At 47.3% G+C, this 20,346-nt stretch overlaps 1 protein-coding gene across 3 annotated transcripts in view; it reads right to left on the reverse strand.

Moving 5' to 3' along the window:
* The window catches only part of Ust (uronyl 2-sulfotransferase), a 328,830-nt gene that overhangs the window by 100,549 nt on the left and 207,935 nt on the right, over positions 1 to 20,346 (reverse strand). For all 3 annotated transcript variants that reach the window (XM_055608072.1, XM_055608071.1, XM_055608070.1), the window contains exons 6-7: positions 6,120 to 6,217; positions 4,090 to 4,247 (exon numbers count right to left, since the gene is read on the reverse strand). In XM_055608072.1, the coding sequence (XP_055464047.1) occupies positions 4,090 to 4,247; positions 6,120 to 6,217 (256 nt within the window). The remainder of the gene's footprint in view (positions 1 to 4,089; positions 4,248 to 6,119; positions 6,218 to 20,346) is intronic.

The following is a 20,346-nucleotide window of genomic DNA, read 5'->3' on the forward strand; positions in this document are numbered from 1 at the left end:
AGCAAGCGCTCTAGCTCTAGGAAAGGAGACACAGAAACGTTAAAATTCACAGCCCAGCCGTTCCGGAGCCTTCCCCTCAGTCTCCCAGTGCCTATGGACTTCTCTGGGCTGGCTTCGGTTGCTCATTCAAAACAGAGAAGTTAGTAAATACTGAAGGCAGCGGGGATTAAGCCATAAGGCGCAGGGATAGGTGACGGCCAGGCTGTAAACCTGACTGGACTGAGAGGCACCATGAAACGATGTTTGGGTGTGCCAAGCAGGTGCTTCCACTTTATTTCCTCAAGGGTTGGCATCCCAGACGGAATAACAAGGCGAAGGAGGGCCGACCTTCCAGGCAAGGAGGCTCTGGCTGCCGCACTTTCCCCACACTGGGGACCGAGAGCGCCCCACGCGCCCACTGTTTCCGTAGGTCCTTTCTTCTCTTCTGTTGGTCACCGCAGCAAGGGGAATAACCACTACTTTGTATCAGTATTTGTTACAGCAAGCGGAGAGCTAGCCAGTCCTTCCAGCTAAACTGGAGTCCTTGTTCTCCAACTCAGTCAGGGCTGAAGACTCATTTAGAAAATGGTACTGTGAGGGTCCTAGCATCTGTAATAAACCGAGTATCTGAGCATATTCTCTGCATTGGCCATCACAATTTAACACTTTAAATTCTATTTCACATTAATTACCTCCGGTCATAAACATCTTCTGAGATACACTAGCTGGGTCTCCGTAACAGTCAAACATTAACATAACGTTATAATATATTTTAAAAACATTTTAAGACTCGTTCTTCAAATGGCCAGAGACAAATGTGTCCAATGACAACAAACCTCTCAGCAATAAATGAACAGGGAAGGCACAGTCAAACCAGTATTTAGGATAGGTACCAGCTTCACTAAATGGCAAGCTGTCAGAACAAGCAGTAATGGTTTGAAAGATCTCACACAAACACTATTCTAAACTGGAAGTAAGCGATACCTCATTGGTTAACAGACACAACTATTTTTACTAGATTTCTTGTCCCTGAGAGCGCAGTGCTGTTGTCTTGGTATGACGCCTTCAGTGTCATTGCTGGGGAACTGATGACTCAAATTCAGCACCTTTTCAGCAACAGGGCAGATAGCCTATGACAGACAGCCACTGAAGTTCGGATGATTCTGTTTTCTAGGTGGTCCGTTAATCCACAGCGGCCATAGCTCCCCAGAATCCTCAGTTCTTACACTTTCCTATTTCTTTAGGTCCATGTGGTTATAAGATGTGTGTGTGTGTGTACTGTGTGTACTGATCACATGGGCATGTGTAGGAGAGCGTGCGAAGGTGGGAGTGTGTGCATGTGGAGTCTTGAGGTCAACACTGGGATCGTCCTCAATCAGCCACCACCTTGCTGCTGCCCCTGAGGCGGGGTCTCTCACCAAGCCTACAGCTCGATGAGTCAGCCGGCCTGGGTGGGAGGTGCACTCTGGTCATATGCTAGTCTCTGCCTCTCTGCTGCGGGGTGTATTTTCATCAAGCAAAATTGCCTTTTTCCAAAATCATTCGAGGAGTTTGGCCTTTTGATAAAACAGGTATTTTATCTGAATGTTTAAAGTTTACGGCAATCCAGCGAATGTCTCTCAGCTAGCGTGCACTGTGCCTGCCATTTTGACTGAGCATGGAGATCTGAGCTCGAGTCCTCACGCTTGTAGCAAGCACCCTGCTGACCTAGCCAGATTAAAACATTTAAACTTGAATTTTCTGTAAGCACAGGCGACAGGCATGCTAGGCATGGGCTCTCTCATTGACTTGGACTCTGAGCTCTAAAATCCCTGTAGAGTGCCATTCGTGAGAACACAGTAGTCTGGGGTGAACAGCTAAGTCTGAGCTTAACCCACTGCTATCAACAGTGACAGAACAACACGACGCTTTGTGTTCTCAAAAGCCCAAATACAACAGGAAGCTGGTCAGGAGTCTCTGCTCACCCCTCATCTCTGCCTTGGGGACACAGAGGTCTTTAGGACAGACTGATACATGGATGCATGATTGACACATAGGTTCATGACTGATAGACATAGTCATGATTGACACATAGCTTGACGATTGACATGTAGACTCATGATTGACACGTCACTTCCCTTCAGTGTCATAAGGGAATAGCAGAAGACAATGCCAGGTAACCACAGTACATGATGTCCTCGAACTCTTGGTCCAAGGTGCTTTTCGCCATGTACACACTTCACAGCAGCAGAGAACTAAACTGGGGTCATAAGCGTATTGCCACAATTTCTACTCAGTGACTGACTTTAGAACAAAAAGCAGGGGTCCTGGGCACAGAAATTACTCTTTTTATCACCTTGCTGTTGGACAGGGCTAGGGTAGCCAAGATGCACCCTAAAAGCAGAACAGCTGCGCTGGGCTTCTGGGAGCCCTCCATCCGCTACTCAAGAAGACCAGATGTCCTTTATCCCTTCCGAGGCCTTTACCATGTTGTCACTGCCAAACTCACAGAGGAAAGAGCTTTCATTTACTGGTGGGAAAACTGTAGCTGTAGGTAAAAGAGCTAAGAGCAACCCAGTGCTCACAAATCTCTTCTACTTTAATAATGTGCTTACAATCATGGGATCGAGGCCCACCATCTCTGAGATGTTACTCACTTAAATGGAGGAAACAGAAGTCAACAGGAGACAATCCCAGCTAGTAAGCGTCCTTCGGGATATGCTTGCTGTTAGAGTGTGTGTTTAAGAACAGAGGCAAATGTCTTCATCTAGATTAGCAAGACTGCATCCCTCCACTTAATGTTTGGGTAAGTGTGTGTCACCAACAGTCAGTCCTTCATGTCACTCTATTTCTGTCCCTCTCTGTCTCTCTTTCTGTCTCACAGAGAGAGGAAGGAGAGGGAGAAACAGGAAGAGACAGACAGACAAAGGGTCCACACAGAAATGGCTGAACTCTTCCTTTAAAGGCTCTAATGTAGGGTAAGCCCTTTCTGGAACTGCACAAGGAGCAAGGCTCACAGGGGTTACAGAACAATCGTCAGGCCCAGCAGAGTTCCCACACCTTCTCATTTACGTAAACTCCTTCATGGCCTGCTGTCGAAAGGGTAGAGGGAGTTCTCGTTCCAACCCAGCTACTCGAGACTTAACTACGCTTCTGGCTCTTCTGAACCGATTTCCCTGATGAGAAAGCTCACCTTTGGGTTTTCTGGCACATTCTTACACACAGATATAGTAGGTTTTTGTGTCAGAGAGAGAGAGCGAGCGCTGGGGGACTTTGTAAGTGCCTGGCAGCCATCTGTCAAATGGCAGAGCCCCAGTGCAGGAGGAAGCGCTCCCCCCAGGCAAAGACAAGTTTGCCCAGGCCTTGATGTGTGTCATGGTCTCCATCTGACCGCCTGCAGTCTTCGGGAAGCTTCCTCTGTTTGCTATTTCTCCCATCCCAGCACAACAGCGCAAAGGCTCACGGGAGAATGAGCGTGCAAGGCTTGCTGTGCGGCGGCAGATGAAGGAGGGCAGGGAAGAGTGCGCCAAGAGTGCGTCTTTCTCTCAAGCTAATTAATAATGAAAGGAGAATAAATGACAGATTTCTGAAAGTAATTATATTCACAGTGAAACGGTGGGCTGTCCTGCAATCTCTTTGCCACATTCTATTTCTTGCTTCTATTTGGAGAGCCCTGGGTTTGTGAGAATAAAATCTTAATTGCATTTTCAATTTGCTTCCCTATCTAATCTACTGCCGTGATTTTCCACGCTGGAGTGCTTTTGTCAATGGCAGCAGGCCGGAGCTGCCTCATCTCAAGCCGCCCTTCCCCCACTCTAGTGTGCCTCCAGGAGCTCCAGGTATGCATATCCACGTCCTCTCTCTACCCCAACAGCACGCTTGGGGTAAGCTAATAGAGAGTGTTGTGAGCTTCTGTGTTTAAGGAGAGGGACGCAACCATCGGGACATCAACCATGGTGAGTCTGTTTCACCCTAAGGCTTGAGGTTTGGAATCAAAAGCTTATGCTTCTCCTCTGACTTTGAAAGCTCAGGGAAACACAAGATATGACATCATTTCATCTCCCAAGTCCTGTCAAGACTAGAAAGCCTTGCCCTGGACGCTACTGGGGAGCTGGCTTCCAGTGGACTCACCGGGGTCTTTGTAGATGCTGAGCACGCCCTTGAAGTAGTGAGGTAAGAACCTTTCGAGTAAGAGCAGCACGTCCTCCAGCTCCTCCAGAATCCCCACGAGCAGGAAGTTCTCATTCACGTTCAGCTTGGCACGCTCCAGCGCCCACTCGCCAGGCTCCCTTGACAGACAAGAGACCCCGTGATGTGCCACATGCAGCCATGGAAGGTGGCTCTCTCCCGTTCTCCCGCCATCACTATGTAAGTCCCAACCCGAGTTCTTTCCAGGTCTAGGTGTGGCCAGTTCTAGAACAGCCCCTTCTGGTCTCTCTAGCTGAGGGATTCTTCACAAGTGCACAAGGGCCAGGGCCTTGAAATGGGTATGCCTGCCTGAGCACTTGATGAAAGACAAGTGCAGGCTCTTAGTCCCTGAGCAGATGGTCACAATGGCTTTTTTATAGACCAAGTGGAACTAGTTTAATGACATTAGCTGGCAATATTTTTGTAGCGATCAAAACCAGTGTCCAGTAGTACCTGCTAATCATCTTACTCTTTAAAGTGTTAGCGTTTGTTTGTTTGTCTGAGTCACAGAAGGGAAAGAATCACATTTCTTTGTAGGTCAGATTTGGGGGAATCTGGATGAGCCAAGATCACTTGAAACAAACAAACAAACAAACAAACAGCAATCCATATACTGGCTGCACGGAACAGTAAAGGTTCAACCAAGTGATATGGATGGAGGGGGACTGGGGATCATCTTGTGAACTGAGATAGGGCGCCCGAGCCCACTGCCCAAGGTTAGGGAACAGACAAATGGAGACCACGCTGGGGAGCTGGAGTCCCGGTCCTTGGAATAAACGCCTCCCTTATAATAAACAAGTGCGCAGCTGACCCTGAGACCTCTCAGCACTGCGCGGACACACTAACTGCCCAGGGACGCTGACGGTCAGTGTAAACGCTGGGGGGGGGGGGGACTCCTGAACCCAGCACCTTGACGATGCCTGGAATCTCCATCATAAGTAGACGCTAAGCAAAACAACACTCACAATTACACAGAAATGAAAACAGAAGCAAGAAAAATGCTGAGAATGTATCAGTTTAGAATCAGCTATGTCCCCACGGCTGGAAGACAAGGACCCTCTGCTCTAGTCAATGTCCCTCAGGAAAACAAGCTTTAGTTCCACCAGACAGAGGGATTCGTTGTGGCCGCCTTTTCTTCTCCAGGTTGTAGACGTGCTTAGACCAATACACTGATCTCAGCGACAGCTCCTCTAGTGCCACCCAAGGAAGCAACTAGGAGGGCCTGTGCCTGCCCGGGGATGCCGCCTCCCCGAGTAAGCCTCTGTGTAAAGAACGCTCAGCGGTCAGGTCGGGCTGGCTTGATCACTGGAACACATGCCCTCCCTCCATGGCCGTGGTTCTCAACCTTTCTGATGCAGCGACCTGGAACACAGGTCCTCATGCTGTGCTGACCCCAACCACAGAAGTTTTCATTGCTACTTCATAACTGTAATTTTGCTACTGCTATGAGCGGTAATAGAAATTGAAAAGGTCGCAAAACACACACTATGTGACATGATGAATTGTGATGTAAAGGGGGCCTCGACCCACAGGCTGAGAACCACCCTTCAATGGCCGGTATCTCTAATGAGATACCATCAAATCTGAGTGCATGTTTCCAGAGTGTTGGACCTGCTTTAACTTGCCAAGAGCAGAGGTAGTAGCGAGTCCCACACAATCACCGTGGAGGAGCCAGCTGGCCCCCTGACTCTGCTCTCCACTGCGGTGCCGGGTGGTGGTGACAGCTGGGTTTGAGGCAGATGAATGGGTTCAGTGGGTGTTACATGACGGTAATCACCTGTTGCCTGTGTCACCAAGCCTCACACTCCTCAGGCGACACTGATGGCAGCTGATATTCCTGAAGGGCTATTGTAATCAAGAACTAAAATTCCACGAGGTTAGCGGCTTTCTGCAAGGATTCCCACAGTGTGTCCGTGTGGCGGCCAGTGGGGTGGGGGCCAGCGGGTGCTTGCCCAGGACGGCTGAATGTTTACCTGCATCTAGGGTGCTGTCCACAGAAATACGGAATGATGTAGAATAACCTGGGGTTGGAGCACTCAGGGTAGTTTTCCAGGATGCACTCGTTGATGTCCTAGGAGAGAAGACACAGCAGTGAAAAGCCTTGTGGTCTTGGCAGGGCTTTGCAGAATGCCATACAATTAAAAAAAAAAAAATAACAGGTTTCAGCAGAAACTCACAGAGAGAATTCACAGGCTTCCCAAGAAAGCGTTTCCTTCGCTTCTCAGTGGCTGGCTGAATGGGACAGGTGCTTGCACAGCCCAGGTAGGTCCTGGCCTGCCTACTTAGTGGCACACCGCACCCCTCATCTTCTGAGGGCTGGAACATTTCGTTGGGTCAAATGTATGGTAAGAAAAGTCTGATTTTTGTGTTTCACAGTGGTTCCAGTGGCTATCTGCCAGCCCACAGGTGTACAGGTATTTAATATTTATGGAATTAATCCAGTAAGATTTAATTCTTGATGAATTTTGAGCTAGTCACCTACACTGTGGCCAACCCTATATCTGTACGCATACATCTGATAAACAGTTATGAAGTCTCTGTGATGGTCTCATGAAGAGTCTCTAAACTTCAGAGGAGCTGCACAGTCTCTAAGTTCGGGAGCTTGAGCGTGCTATCCCTTTCCAAGGCAGCAGTATGATTCTTAAGGGGTTTTCTCTTACATGAGGCTAGACATGGCCTCCTTAGCACTGCTGGGGTTTGCAGTGGCCGGGGGGGGGGGCAAACTGAGTGGATGGGCTCACAATCAGCTCCTGCTGGAGCAAGAGGGAGCTGGCAGCTTGGTGAAAGGGATGGGGCTTGGGGTGGGGGCTGGTGGGATATGGCGTTTCAGAAGGCCACGTCCCTACAGGACTCCACAGCAGCCCTGTGATGTCCACCGTGGGAAGCCATACACCTCTAGCTCCAAAAGTGCAGTTGGCTGGGTTTCTTTTCTTAGACCAAGGAACATCCTGCGGGACTTCACAGGGTCCATTTGAGTCCATTAGGCTGATGAACAGCGCTCATTACAGCCTCTCTGAGGAAACGCTGTAGGAAGAAGTAAATAAAAGATGTCTCCGGCCGCAGGTCAAGGTCAGACTGCTCAGGGCCACAGACAGGGATGCTCAGAAACAAAGCCTCCGGGAATTGTTTCCTGAATAACTGCACTGCCCAGCTGAGGCCCGACAGACATCTTCACCTCCAGGCTATCTCTGTGGGGTGTCTTGTTCTTAAGGGGCCTCTAGGTTCCTGGGGACAGCAGAGTCTGCCCATAGCTACTGATTTCATATTTAGTGGAAGATTTATTATGATCTCTCTCTCTCTCTCTTTCTCTCTCTCTCTCTCTCTGTGTGTGTGTGTGTGTGGTGAGTGTCTCCTAGCACTCACATATTTTTAAATGATCTCACAATCTCATCTTTTTCCATTCCTTTAATTTTCAACTTTATCTTATTTTATGCACACGAGTGCTTTGCCCGCACACTCGCTTGCACACGAGTGCTTTGCCCGCACACTCGCTTGCACACGAGTGCTTTGCCCACACACTCGCTTGTCCAGCACTTGCAGGTCTGGTGTCCACAGAGGCGGAAGAGGCAGCTGGATTCCCGACCTGGAACTGGAGTTACGGATGGCTGTGAGCTGTCGTGTGGAGGTGGGAAGCGAACCCAGGTCCTCTGGAATAGCAGCCAGTGCTTCCGACTGCTGAGCCATCTCTCCTACCTTCCCTTTTAATTTTGATGATTTACGTAGAGTTGTTTTATTTTATTCTATTAGGTTTTTCATTGCTTGGTGTGTAAGGTGGGTTTTGTTTTGAGAGATTTCCACAGACATATGCCATGCATCATGCTCCCGTTTGCCCTCTTCTGCCCTCTCCTGCCCTCCACCCCTTTCTGGTTAACTGCTCCTCACAGAGTCCCTCTTCAGCTTCTCCCCTCCCAACACGCACACGTTAACTCGAGACTCTGCCTGTGAAGGAAGAACGTGCTCTACTTTGTCTTTCTTCCCCTGCTGCACTGTCCTGTTTCTGCCCCTTTAGAGGCCTCTCTTCCGACTCCTCAGCCCTCCGACTGTCATATCCTATGCGCGAATATGCCACATACATAAACACACACGTATTTAAATCTAGATTCCCCACCTGAGATAAAGCAGCGTGTAATTTTCAGCTCCCTGAGCCTATTTCAGCTAACTGATGATTCTGGTTGGCTCCATTTTCTGGCAAATGACCTTATGTAACTCTTCTCGTTGGCTGAATAAAGTCCTAGTGTGTGCGCGCGCGTGTGCACATGTACGAATGCACATCTATGCGTGCACGTATGCACATGCCTCACGTCACGCTTTCTTCCCTCATGTGTCTGTTTCTGGGCCTCTAAGCTCCTTCAAGCCTCTCTTGGTTCTTATATGATGTTCAGCAATAAACACAGTGTGCACGGAGTGAGTACTGGGTATGACTCGGCCTCCAGCAGCTTGGAGTGTCCCCGCACGTGCTGCGGCTGTGTCGTCGTCGTCGGCAGGGCTAACTTTAGTTTTCTGAGGAACCTCCACACTGCCTCAGGCAGCGGCCGCCCGGTATGCCTTCCCATTGGCACTGTGGAGGCCCCTCTTTCCCCACGCTCTTCCCAGCATCTGTTCTGGTTTTGGCACAGGGTGGGGGTGGGGACTTAGTGTTGTTCTTCTTTTATTCTTTCCCTTTGCATATAGTACTTCTAGGGTAGAGGGCAGAGCTACAATGGTGCCTGCAGGTGACTTGACCTGTGCCCCTGGACCTTGACTTCTGTGCTGCTCTGTGAAGTCCTCCCGTGCCTGAGGCTAGCAAGTTTTTACAACCAAGTCTCAGACACAGGACTCCACTCCACTCATAACTTCACACCATTAGAGAAAAACCCTTCAAAGTGGACACTGAGGATAAGCGACAACTCTTTCCACACCCAACGCTATAAAACCTTACCCACCTGAATTTATCCTGAGTGAACTGAATAAACATTTAGTTTAGAACCCCAACAAACCCCTCACCCCCACAAATGGACTATATATTTTGTTGCTTATAGGTTTTGGTTAAAAGGAAATCTGAGTTGCAGTTCTGCAATCAGCTGAGTACCCTTTGCAAAATGTTGATGGCCCCGAGCTTCAGTTTCCTCATCCGTGGGACATGGGGCTACTGATGGACAGATGTGCCCGTTCCCTAATCCAGGTTTTGTATGCCAAGGAACTAGAAAAGGTGGTGATTCTTCTATTCAAAAATTACATGTAAATAAGGGCTTTCGTTCAGCATTTTCCATATCTACACTTTCACCTCTCATGGAAGAGTGTTCGGGAAGCACTAATGTTAGCAGGCCTCACTGCAGCGCCTGTACTACTTGCTAGTAGTGGGATCCCTGGAAAAGAGTTATGTCTCCCATTCTCAAGCTCCTCACCTGTAAGATGGGAACAGCCCCCAGACCCTCAAGTGAGATACACAGTTTTAATGACTTCTGTTAACTCGGAGAAAACAGGAAGAAAAATATGGAAAAATAAAATGTGTAAGTTGTGTTTTGTGAAAACCACAATTGGTTGGAAATAAACTAATAATATTAAGCAAAAGCAGGCGAAATTCCCCATCCCCCCCTACCCTTCCCCTACAGAGCTTTTGACTTTCAGCTCAACTTACTTCCTAACCACAAGACAACATAGATTCAAAACAAAACAAAACAAAAACTTTCCAATATGGATTTAAAAGAGACTAGAAGTGGATCTTCCCAGAATCACAGGCTTTAGAGGAGAGTTGAGCTGTGAAGGACCCACAGATGGGCGATTCACGTGCTGGCTCTAACAGCCATGTCCGAAGTGAGACAGGAAGAAATTACTGAGCCCATTCACCAGCGAGCCCCCCAGGTGGGCAGCGGCAGCCAGAGCACAGATTTGATGGTTGGTCAATTCAGACGAGTGGAATGGATGTGATCGTGACCTAAGCTAACGGGCACTGCAAACACTGCCTCATAAGCTTTTCTTCAAACCTTGTATAAAAAAGTGACCCGGAACTGGAAGGGTCAACCAAGGCTTCTCGGTGAGGACTGATGGACTTCAAGGGGCAGGTGGCCAGATCCTCACTCCCCACTCCTTGCTCAGGTCTGGCCAGAGCCCCAGGTGACACATTCCTTCCAAAGAGATGGAGAGTGTCCTTTGGAGTTGGCTGGCACCCAGCCCTTCAGAAGTGTCACGTTAGGAAGTAGCGTTCTCTTCTGCCGCGAGTGCCCACGGCAGTGACGGTGCTGACACCTGTGGTGTCTACTCTGGCGTCTGTGTTGTCCTTTACACCACCTCTGAGACCCTTGCTACACGGTGGAATGCAGCTAGACACTGTTCTGGGTAAACAGGGCGTCACCCTGCGTTTACTACGACCAAGATTCCCACTTGCTGGGGGAGCTGGTGCACACCGGGCTTAAATCCTAGTTTGCGTTTGCTGCTCTGATAAACGGTCTGATTAAAAGCAACTTGGGGAGGAAAAGGCTTATCGGCTTATACTCCTACATCAGAATCCAACACTGAGGAGTCAGGGCAGGAAGTTAGTCCGCTCGGGGCTCAGGCTGACCCTATTCTCTCTTCTAAATGCACTCAGGGCTGGGGCTTTGGGGGCCACTTAATCAGTGTGTTGGCCAGTTTCCTGTCATTGTAACAAGATACCTGAGATAATCAATAACAGAAAGAAACTTTTATTTTGGTTCATCGACACGGTGAGATTTCAGATCAATGCTAGGGAGCTGCAGTGAGGTAGAGCATCACAGTACAAAGGTGTGGAACAGCAAGCTGCTCATGTCATGGCAGCCAGAAAGCAAAGACGGGGAGAGGGCAGGGGGGGACGATGAAGGAACTAGGGTCCCAAATACCCTCAATGACACACGCTTGATGACCTATATCCACCAACTAGACGCCATCTTTTGCCATTTCCCAGAAGTCCCAGCCAACAGCTGGGGATGAAGCCCGGTCAATACGTGAACTTTTGAGGGACGTAAGATCCAACTATAACAATCAGTTATCATCGAGCCACTCTCCCTCTATGATACTTGTTCCAGGGTTTCCTCCTTCTATTATCGTCCTTGTCAGGTCTGAGCATTTGAACTTCCTTATTATCATCTTAAATGGGAGCTTGGAAAATGATTAGTTATCATGGTCCACTTATATTTGCAATCTAAAAATGAGTCGCCGGGTCATGGTGGCACACACCTTTAATGTCATCACTCAGGAGGCACAGGCAGGTAGAGCTCTAAGTTTGATGCCAGCCTGGCCTAGAGAGTGAGCCCAGAACATCCAGGACTACACAGAGAAACTCTGCCTTCAAAAACAGGAAAACAAAGCCTAAAACAACAACAACAAAAATTCCTAAAAATGAGTCAATGGGGCCAGTTTCCCACCTCCCTGCAATTACTAATATTGCAGCAGAAAAACAAACAAACAACAATCCCAGAACACTTGCAATGAAGAAATACAAAAGACAACTCAAAAGGATGATGGTGGAACATGCCAGACTCTCAGCCCTCAGGGGGCCGAGGCAGGAGCGTTGCTGAGTCTTAGGCCAGCCTGTGAGAAGCGAGACCCTGTCTCAGAAGGCCAAACAACAATAACCACCACCTCTGCTGTGGTTTAGATGAGAATGCCCCACCCACCCTGGCCCCAGGGGCTTTAATACTTGGTCCTCAGTTGGTAGCACTGTTTATGGGGTTTAGGAGTTATGGCGTTGCTGGAGGAAGGCAGTCGTGGGGTGGGTTCTGAGAGTCAAAGACTCCTGCCACATCAGGTTGCCCTCTCCATTCTGTTTTGCATTTCAAGAGGAGAGTTCTCACTTCCTGTTCCTGCCACCCCGCCTGCTGCTCACTGTCACACCATGCTGGACTCCTCTCCCCGTGGAACCAGAACCCCAAATAAACTTCCTTCCATAAGCTGCTCTTGGCCCTCGTGTCTCACCACAGCAACAGAAAAGTAACTGGTATCAATCCCCAAATTTTAAACCCCCTCCTAAATTGATTTTAGCTTTCTATTACTTTAATACAGTGTAACACATTTTGATTCAAATCATACCACAAGATTTTTACATGTTAAAATGTCTATAAATATTAAATATGCTTTTTTAAAAAAACATACGTTCTTGCTATGGGAGGCAATCCTTTTCTCTCATGCCTATGTCAAATCAACAGGAAAATCTCCTCCCTAAATCAGTGAGTTCATCAGCTGCACAGCACAGCCCCTGACCAGAAGAACCCAGCTCCAGGCTTGGTTCCCATCTCAGAGAAGCGGGAAGCATGCTGAGGCAGACGTTCCGGAGCGAGGCGACACAGGAAGAGAGGACACAGCCACAGTCAGTAACTGGGCTCTCGTACATTAGAAAAGGACATGAAATTCTTAAGTGCGCAAACCAGTGAGAAGCTGCTGCTCTCTCAGCCTTTCACACACCCTCCTAGTCCAGCCCCAGTCAAAAACCCTTCTTGTGCCAACTATAAACGAAACCTGGGTGGGCAGCCTAACTACTCTCCAAAACGTCTATGAAACACCAGCTGCGCACAGCATTAGTCATCACCGGGAACAGAATTCCTGCTGGGCAGATCGATTATTCCTCCAGAGACTGGAAGGTCATAACAAAGACAAGCAAATCAGCGGCAGGTAGTATTAAGAAAGACCTTTGAGAGTTCCATTATTCCCACCTAACCTCTCATGAAGGGGCACCGCCAAACTCATCTCAAGGTCAAGAGTAGCTTTCCTGTATCTACAGTAGTGCTATGAGCTACTGTAGCACTTTCATGGACCCAAAACAATGAGTATCCATTTCCTTAGTGCCAAAAAGTATTTCAAAACACACAGCATCATGGGCTAAGGCAAAATGCTTGCTGTGTAAGTCTGAGGAACTGAGTTCAGATCCCAAGAGCCGTGTAAAAAGGTGGGTATGGTGGTATGCGCTCTTGGTGTTGGGAGGCAGAGACAAGGGGATCCTGGGTATTTGATGGCTGACTAGTTTATCAGCCAGGGAGCTCCAGATCCAGTGAGAGCTAGTGGCTCAGAGAAATACGGTGCAGAGCAATCAGGACGACACCTGATACTGACCTCTGACCTGTGCGAGCACACACACTGGTGTCCTTACCCAGCATATACACATTCATATCACACACACACACACACACACACACACACACGTGCGCACACACACACACACACACACACACGAATGTGCATATGTGCACACACACAGCACTACTACACTATTGAAAACAATCCTCAAAACCATGGTATCTTTTGTTGAAAAGAAATTGGCCCAGTGAGATGGCTTAGCACGTAAAGTCACTTGTGCTGCCAGACAATCTGCGTTCAACTCCTCAGAACCCATGAAAGGTGGCAAGAACCAACTCCAAAAGGTGCCCTTGACCTCCACAGGCACACCCACACGCTCCTCCCTGTCTCTTTCATATTCACACGCACGTGCGTGCGCGCGCGCGTGCACACACACACACACACACACACACACACACACACACACACACTACATCACACATACAAATAATCATGATAAATGAAAAGTTCAAAAGCAAAACTTCCAAGTGATTATGATTTTGGCCTATAATGCCATTATTGCCAGTGAAGTGTATTAATTCTTCGATCATTTCAGTTGTCATTATTTCCAGGGAACGAATGGAGGCCCTTTGAGTCTATAGAAAGCTAGAGACCCCAATCTGGCCCTTAGGCACACGGCGCGCAGGTGGGTGCTGCTGGTTTTCCTATTTGAGCCCTCGGAACCTTCTGGAAGGCACACCTCCCAGACCCTAGTGCTGCTCCAGGCTACAGGGAGGAAGGGCAGCCAGGCACAGCGATGTCTGCCAGCCAGTGTGGTTGTTTTATTACGCAAATCAGTGTCTACAGATTCTAAACCCACTGGGCCCAACCCAGCTTTGGACAAACATTTTCAAAGGTAAAGTGGAATACATTAGCAGTCACTAATCCTCATAATTATAGTGTTTTTGGCTAATAATCCCTTTCCTTCTCCATCTGTCTCAGACATTAACACAAAGAATGTCTTTAAACAGGTCAGCCCCAGTGGGAATTAACTTATAAAACCATCAGATACTCTGAACCAAGTGGGCTATTGAAGGACGACCTTCCTCAGACAAGCAATGTCCTGGCAAAAACATGCAGGGCATAAATTTTACAGGGTCATAAAATGGAAGGACTGAATTTAGGAACTAGTTGAAAGAATACCGAGAAAAAAGACGTCTATGCTGGGTCTGGTGGCAAAGGCCTGTAATCTCAGCATGCGGAAGGGTGAGGCAGGTTCCAAGTTCAAAGCTTGTTGGGCTATAGAGTAAGTCGATGGTCGGCCTGGGTAATTTAGTGAGAACTTGTCACAAAATATAAGGTTAAAGAGGGGCTGAGGATACAGCCTAGCAGTGCGAGGCCTAGGTTCCATCCTAGTGTCGGTTTCTCTTATGGTGTAGAATGTGCGGTCTGTGGCTGCTCTAAATGGGAGACTCTCCCCTGTTTCTGCGCCTCTTTCTGGTGGAACTCCTCCATTCTTCCTTAGCGGTTTCATGGCTACTACCTTCTGGAGCTCTGAGCCCTGAGTCCAGAGCCAGGCGTTAATACTTCTCAGCCTATGGGAACAACGAGGAGACCTGTCCTGAAGAAGCAAGCATGCCACTTCCCAGCGGCAAGTCTGAAACTTTCTCTTTATCTCCTGAGCTCTCGGCTTCTCAAGGCAACAGCTCCAGGCATCTGGTGTGAAGCCTTCTGCTTCATTTCTTGAGAGGCCAGTCCTCACCAGGGCCTGGTCTGGCCTTCACCTTGGCATCAGTCCCTCTATCCTTTACCCATAAACCTGATTTTTCACCAGAGTAAAGTGGCTTCAACACTTTCACCACGCTGCTATGGTTCCATGCCTGGAGGCAGCCTTAGTCTTTATGCCTTTGGGCTTCCTCTTTGACACTCTGTGTATTGTTAGGATACGTGTGGGGGCTGAGGGAGGAAAAGTCACCGTACTGCGGAGTGCCTGCATGGGCCATCCTGCTCCCTGCTTCAGTGTGGTCTGCTGAGGGAGTCGTGCTCAGCAGAGGCACAGGTGACCTGAGATCTGTGGAGCACAACCTGAAAGCCAGAGGAAAGAATCTTGGTAATATGCCAAGTCTGTGCTAAAGTCTCACACACGCTGATTGTATATCATATATATATCATATATATTTCTATATCATATGTGTACTTGGACACCAGTGTGATTGTGGCCATTCTTTCTACAGGTGCTATGGACACTTTCATCACAGAGTGATGATTCTGCTTCAAGTCATTTCCACCATGTTGTAAAAAGCTTCAATTATTTGAGGCATGCCAGGAATAAAAAAAAAATCATCAATTTTGTTCTAAGTAGTCCATTATAGAGTCTAAATTTCTAGACACTGCTTCTCTCCGCATTAAAACACACAGCCAGTGAAAGACAAGTACTTTATCGAAGTAGTCTTTGGAGATGATGAAATTTTTATTTGAATTGAGCTACGCTTAGGAAATCACCATGGGAATGAATATGGACATCTCATAAAAGCTTTTAGATGATGGAACTGCTTTTCAATAAACAACATCATGAAAAATTCAGCAGCAAAGTAAAGTCCAGAATACAACTACAATACGCTTTAAGGCCAAAAAAAGTAATTTACTTCAACGACAGTACAGGTGAAGGTGTATCTTTGGTAGATACTTCCTCAACTGAAATACCATGTACTCATCCACAACCCATTCCCCACCGGAAGAGGCAGGTTTCAGATGTGGGCTCCATTTGGGGAATAATCGCAGGGGTATGCACCTTGATTGTCTGCGACTCTAGTCCAGGGAAGCCCAGAAAGAGCCAAATGGCTGAACCTCTGCTACCAGTGGCTTGCTGTGACCCTCCCTCGTCCTCCCCAGGCCCATGCCAGGCTCTGAGCTCTGTCACCCTATGGGATTCTGAGCAGCACGGGGCTGGAGACTGCATCTGTCTGTAGAGGGTAGTAGTGATCACACTTGGAAACACAGTATCCAGAGGGCTAGCTGTTCTAATTCTGATTTATATCTTCATGTTGATAAAACCTTTAAAAGAAACAGGAAGTTGGGTTTACCGAGTCCTACAATCCTATCTCTTTACCTAGTCACACAGAAATGGGCAAGCTCCACTGTGGTGTGTCTTTATAGAGGGGTCACAGAATAAGCGCATGAATGGACTGCCCTGGATCCCATGGGCGCTACGATTAGATGGAAATTCCCCATTAAGAGAAAAAAACCCAGCAACATGTAAACACATTTTAAGGGCCTGGAGCTGGCTCCGTGGAAAAGTACCTACTATGTAAGGACCTGGTTTGGGTCCCCAGGACTCACGTAAAAAGCCAGATGCTATGCTGCATGTCTAGAATGCCAGTCCTAACTGGGGATGGGCAGAGACAGTCAGGTCCCAGGGGCTCACCATCCAGCCAGTAAAAACAGACAGCCCCAGGTTCAACAAGAGATCCTGTCTCAAAAAACCAAGGAGAGTGATAGAAGACACGTGACATACACATGAAGAGTCAAGCACACGGATGAGCGAGCATACCTGTATACACACACTCACAAAGAAGCAGCATTTTGGCCCTGGACTGCTTTTTCTCTCTCAAATACCAGAAGGCAAAAGTGCTTGCAAATGTTAGGCCAGAGATCAGCAGGACAACTGCAGTTCAATTACGAAGCGGAAAGAAACTCATCTTTCGCCTCCCATCATTTCACTTGTTAAAAGAAGCTCCTGGGGTAGGCAGTATTTCCTGGAGACAGAACTGACTAGAACACGCAGGCTTAAACAGATCCTCCCAGCAGGAAAGTTACCAACTGTAAGAACGGCTGGGATTTCTAGAGAGTCAAGTGTGCTCTTGAAGGGTTTTATACCATAAAAGTTATTTCTGTCCTCTTTGGGCCCTACAAGTTTCTGAAAGCTACCAAAACCGTCTTAGCATCATGGAAATTTGATGACGCTGTCTTCCCAGCTGAAGAAGTCCACAATTCCTTTTTCTTTCTTTCACATCCAATAATCTAATAGTTTTGGCCTGAAGATTCCAAAACAAACCACAGAAGCTGCACTTTCAGCCTCTGGTCATTGAGAATATAAACCACATGCTTCTGGGTATTTTTAAGGCCACAAACTCTCAACTCAGAAGGTCATTACAGACACAAGTTGAGATTAATAAAGAAATGTTGAAAGCAAATATAATCATCACTTTAAATTAACTGGGAATTTCCTTTTATTTTTTTTAGCATTATGAATAACTAAGAATTGTCTATGTGATGGAACTTCATCTACATATTCTGTGAACACTTAACAATTTCTATCACTTACACTTAAAAGCAAATAAAAACTCTCAGGGGGAAATACTGAGGACAGTCACCCTTAGCTATAATTATTCTTGCAACCCATGCCCTGGTCCATTTGCTCATTCATGGACTGCTTCTCTGTTCTTCCTCCTCCTCCCCCTCCTTCTTGTCCTTCTCCTCCTCATCCTCATCCCCTTTGTCCTTGTCCTCCTCATCCTCATCCTCATCGTCGTCCTCTCCTTCTCCTACTCCTCATCCTCCTCTCCTTCTTCTCTCTTCCTTTCTTCTTGTACCAGACATCTAAGACACTCGTATGTGCTAAGCAAACATTACCTATAGCCTCAGCCACTGTATTTCTACTGAAACTTTCTTGGTTGTTTCCCAGTTGGAGGAGACATTTGTAAACCTCTTCCACCTTTGCAGTTTCTTGCCCTGCATCTGCTTTAAGCAGTGGTTCTCAGCTTTACCAATGATGCAACCCTTCAGTACAGAGTCCCTCATGCTGTGGTCACTCCCAACCACACAATTATTTAGTTTCCACTTCATAACTGTAATTTTGCTTCTGCTGTGAATCCTGATGTAAACATTTGCTCTGCCGGATATTTGTTGTGATCTTCAAGCTGAAAACCATTATCTTAGAGACCTTGTTTCTGAGAGCATCACTAGCCCCACTCCCAGAGTTCTCTCTGCTCTAGGAGAAACAGGGCTGGATCTGATGTGAGGGGGGATACCTACAAACCAGCCTCTTCATTCCCTCGCTGTGTGGGATGTGTGTCTGGCTCACCGCACGCCCTCTCTTGTTTTACCCTATGCAGTTACTTTTTAAGGCCACGTGCATTTGTAAGCCAAAATAAATCCACATCTGTTTCTTTTAGAGATTTTGTACAAACTTTTTTGTTTATGACTTTTTTCTTTTATTTTTTGATAAATGTTACTTTTCCATTTTAGATTAACTGACCATTAATAGGCCAAAGTTCTACAAATAATGAAAAAAAAAATCATGTGCCTATGGTAACTTCTATATACTCAACTCTCCTGGATAGTTTTTTTTTTTTTTTTTCTTTTTTGAGACTGGGTTTATCTATGTAGCCTTGGCTGTCCTGGACTTGGTTTGTAGACCCTGCTGGCCTTGAACTCACAGTGATTCACAGTGATTCATCTGCCTCTGCCTCCTTGGGCATTGGGATTAAAGGTGTGTGCCACCATGTCCGGCTGTCCTGCTTAGTTTTATGTCAACTTGACACAAGCTAGAATTATCAGAGAGGAGAAACCTCAGTTGGGAAAATGCCTCTATAAGATTGGGTATAACAAGCCTGTGAGGCATTTTCTTAATCAGTGATTGATGTGGGAGGGCCCAGTCCATTGTGGGTGAAGCCACGGCTGGTCTAGTGGTTCTGGCTTCTAAAGAAAGCAGGGTGAGCAAGCCATGGGGAGCAGGCCAGAAAGCAGCACCCTTTTAAAGGCCTCTGCTTCGGCTCCTGCCTCCAGCTCTGTGTGCCATTTAGACACAGCTATAAGACACACCAGAGGAGAACATATCTGATGGATCTTCCTTTCATGCTCTGTATTATCACAGAGCCATGGGGGGGGGGGGGGCTCACAAGAACCAATTCTTTGGCTTTTGTTTGTTTAAAGTTACTTATTCATTTATGTGTATGTGTGTGTGCCTGAGTTTATGTATATATACCATGTGCACACAGGAATTCATGGAGGGTATCAGAGCCCCCTAAAACTGGAGTTAAAGATGATCGTGAGCTATTACGTGAGTGCTGGGAAATAAACCTAGATCCTGTTCAAGGAGAGTAAGTGCTTTGACCCGCTGAGCCATCTCTCTAACCCTGCACAATTTTTTAAATAATAACTAGAGAAAACCTTGCCCGATGCTTGATAACCAGGCAGATGCAGAACAGCCTCCAATGCTCTCGCTGACAGTGAGCGGTGTCAGGTGGAAACTGTGATGTTCGGTTTGTTCCCTGCCCCCACCCGTGATTAATATCCTAGGAGGAACGGTACCAAGTACCATGAGGACCGATGGACTGAAGCCTGATGGATATTGGGACGGCACCTCCCTTGTCTCAGGGGTCAAATGCTGCTGAGACCCAGCTAACCCCAGCCACGTGGAGCTTGTGTCAGGGTTTCCTGATCTGACTAGTCAAGAGAATCTGGTAATCTTGTTTGTTTGTTTTTTTTTTTTTTGGGGGGGGGGGGGGGGGGGGGAAGACTCCTAATTCTTAACTGTTAGTTAACATCAGTGAAGAAGACATGTCAAACATGTCTTTTGTCTCCATTGTCTTGCCATAGGCACTTTAAGTTTGGGTATTACTTTGGTTTGAATCTGTAATGCTCCCCATGGCTTTTGTCCTTGATGCCTGGTCTCCAGATAATGGTGCTATTTTAGGAGGTTCTAGAAACTTTAGAAGTTTCAGCCTTCCTTAAGGAGATCGGTTCCTAGGAACATGGCCTGGCCAGGATGATTAATACCTCTGGCCCTTTGCTAGCTCTGAGCTTCTTGTGATGTGAGCTGTCTGTCTTGCCATGCCTTCCCTGTCCCAGTGGGATGGACCCTCTGAAACTTTTAAGTCATCTCTGTCAGGCAATTTGATCATAGTAATACAGAAGCAACTGAAACAGGTCCTCCCCCACCCCCCACCCCCGGCAAACATGAAGATTTACAATTTTCTTTGTTATATTTCTGAAAAGAATAAGCTGGTAAGGAGAAGGAAACTGTGCTGACACTAGAGTACAGAAGAGATGCATTGTGGGACACAAGAAAAGATTCTGGCTTATCACCACGTCACCTGCTTAAGGCTTCCTGGTAGGACGCTTACTCACTGGCAAATTATAATGGATGCCATCTCTTACCTTTTGAAGCATACATCTCCTGGCTTTGAGGATCCAGGCAGTCCTAACTCTATCATA

Source organism: Psammomys obesus, unplaced genomic scaffold (assembly GCF_907164565.1).
Source record: "Psammomys obesus unplaced genomic scaffold, mPsaObe1.curated_primary_1811, whole genome shotgun sequence".
Classification (NCBI taxonomy): domain Eukaryota; kingdom Metazoa; phylum Chordata; class Mammalia; order Rodentia; family Muridae; genus Psammomys; species Psammomys obesus.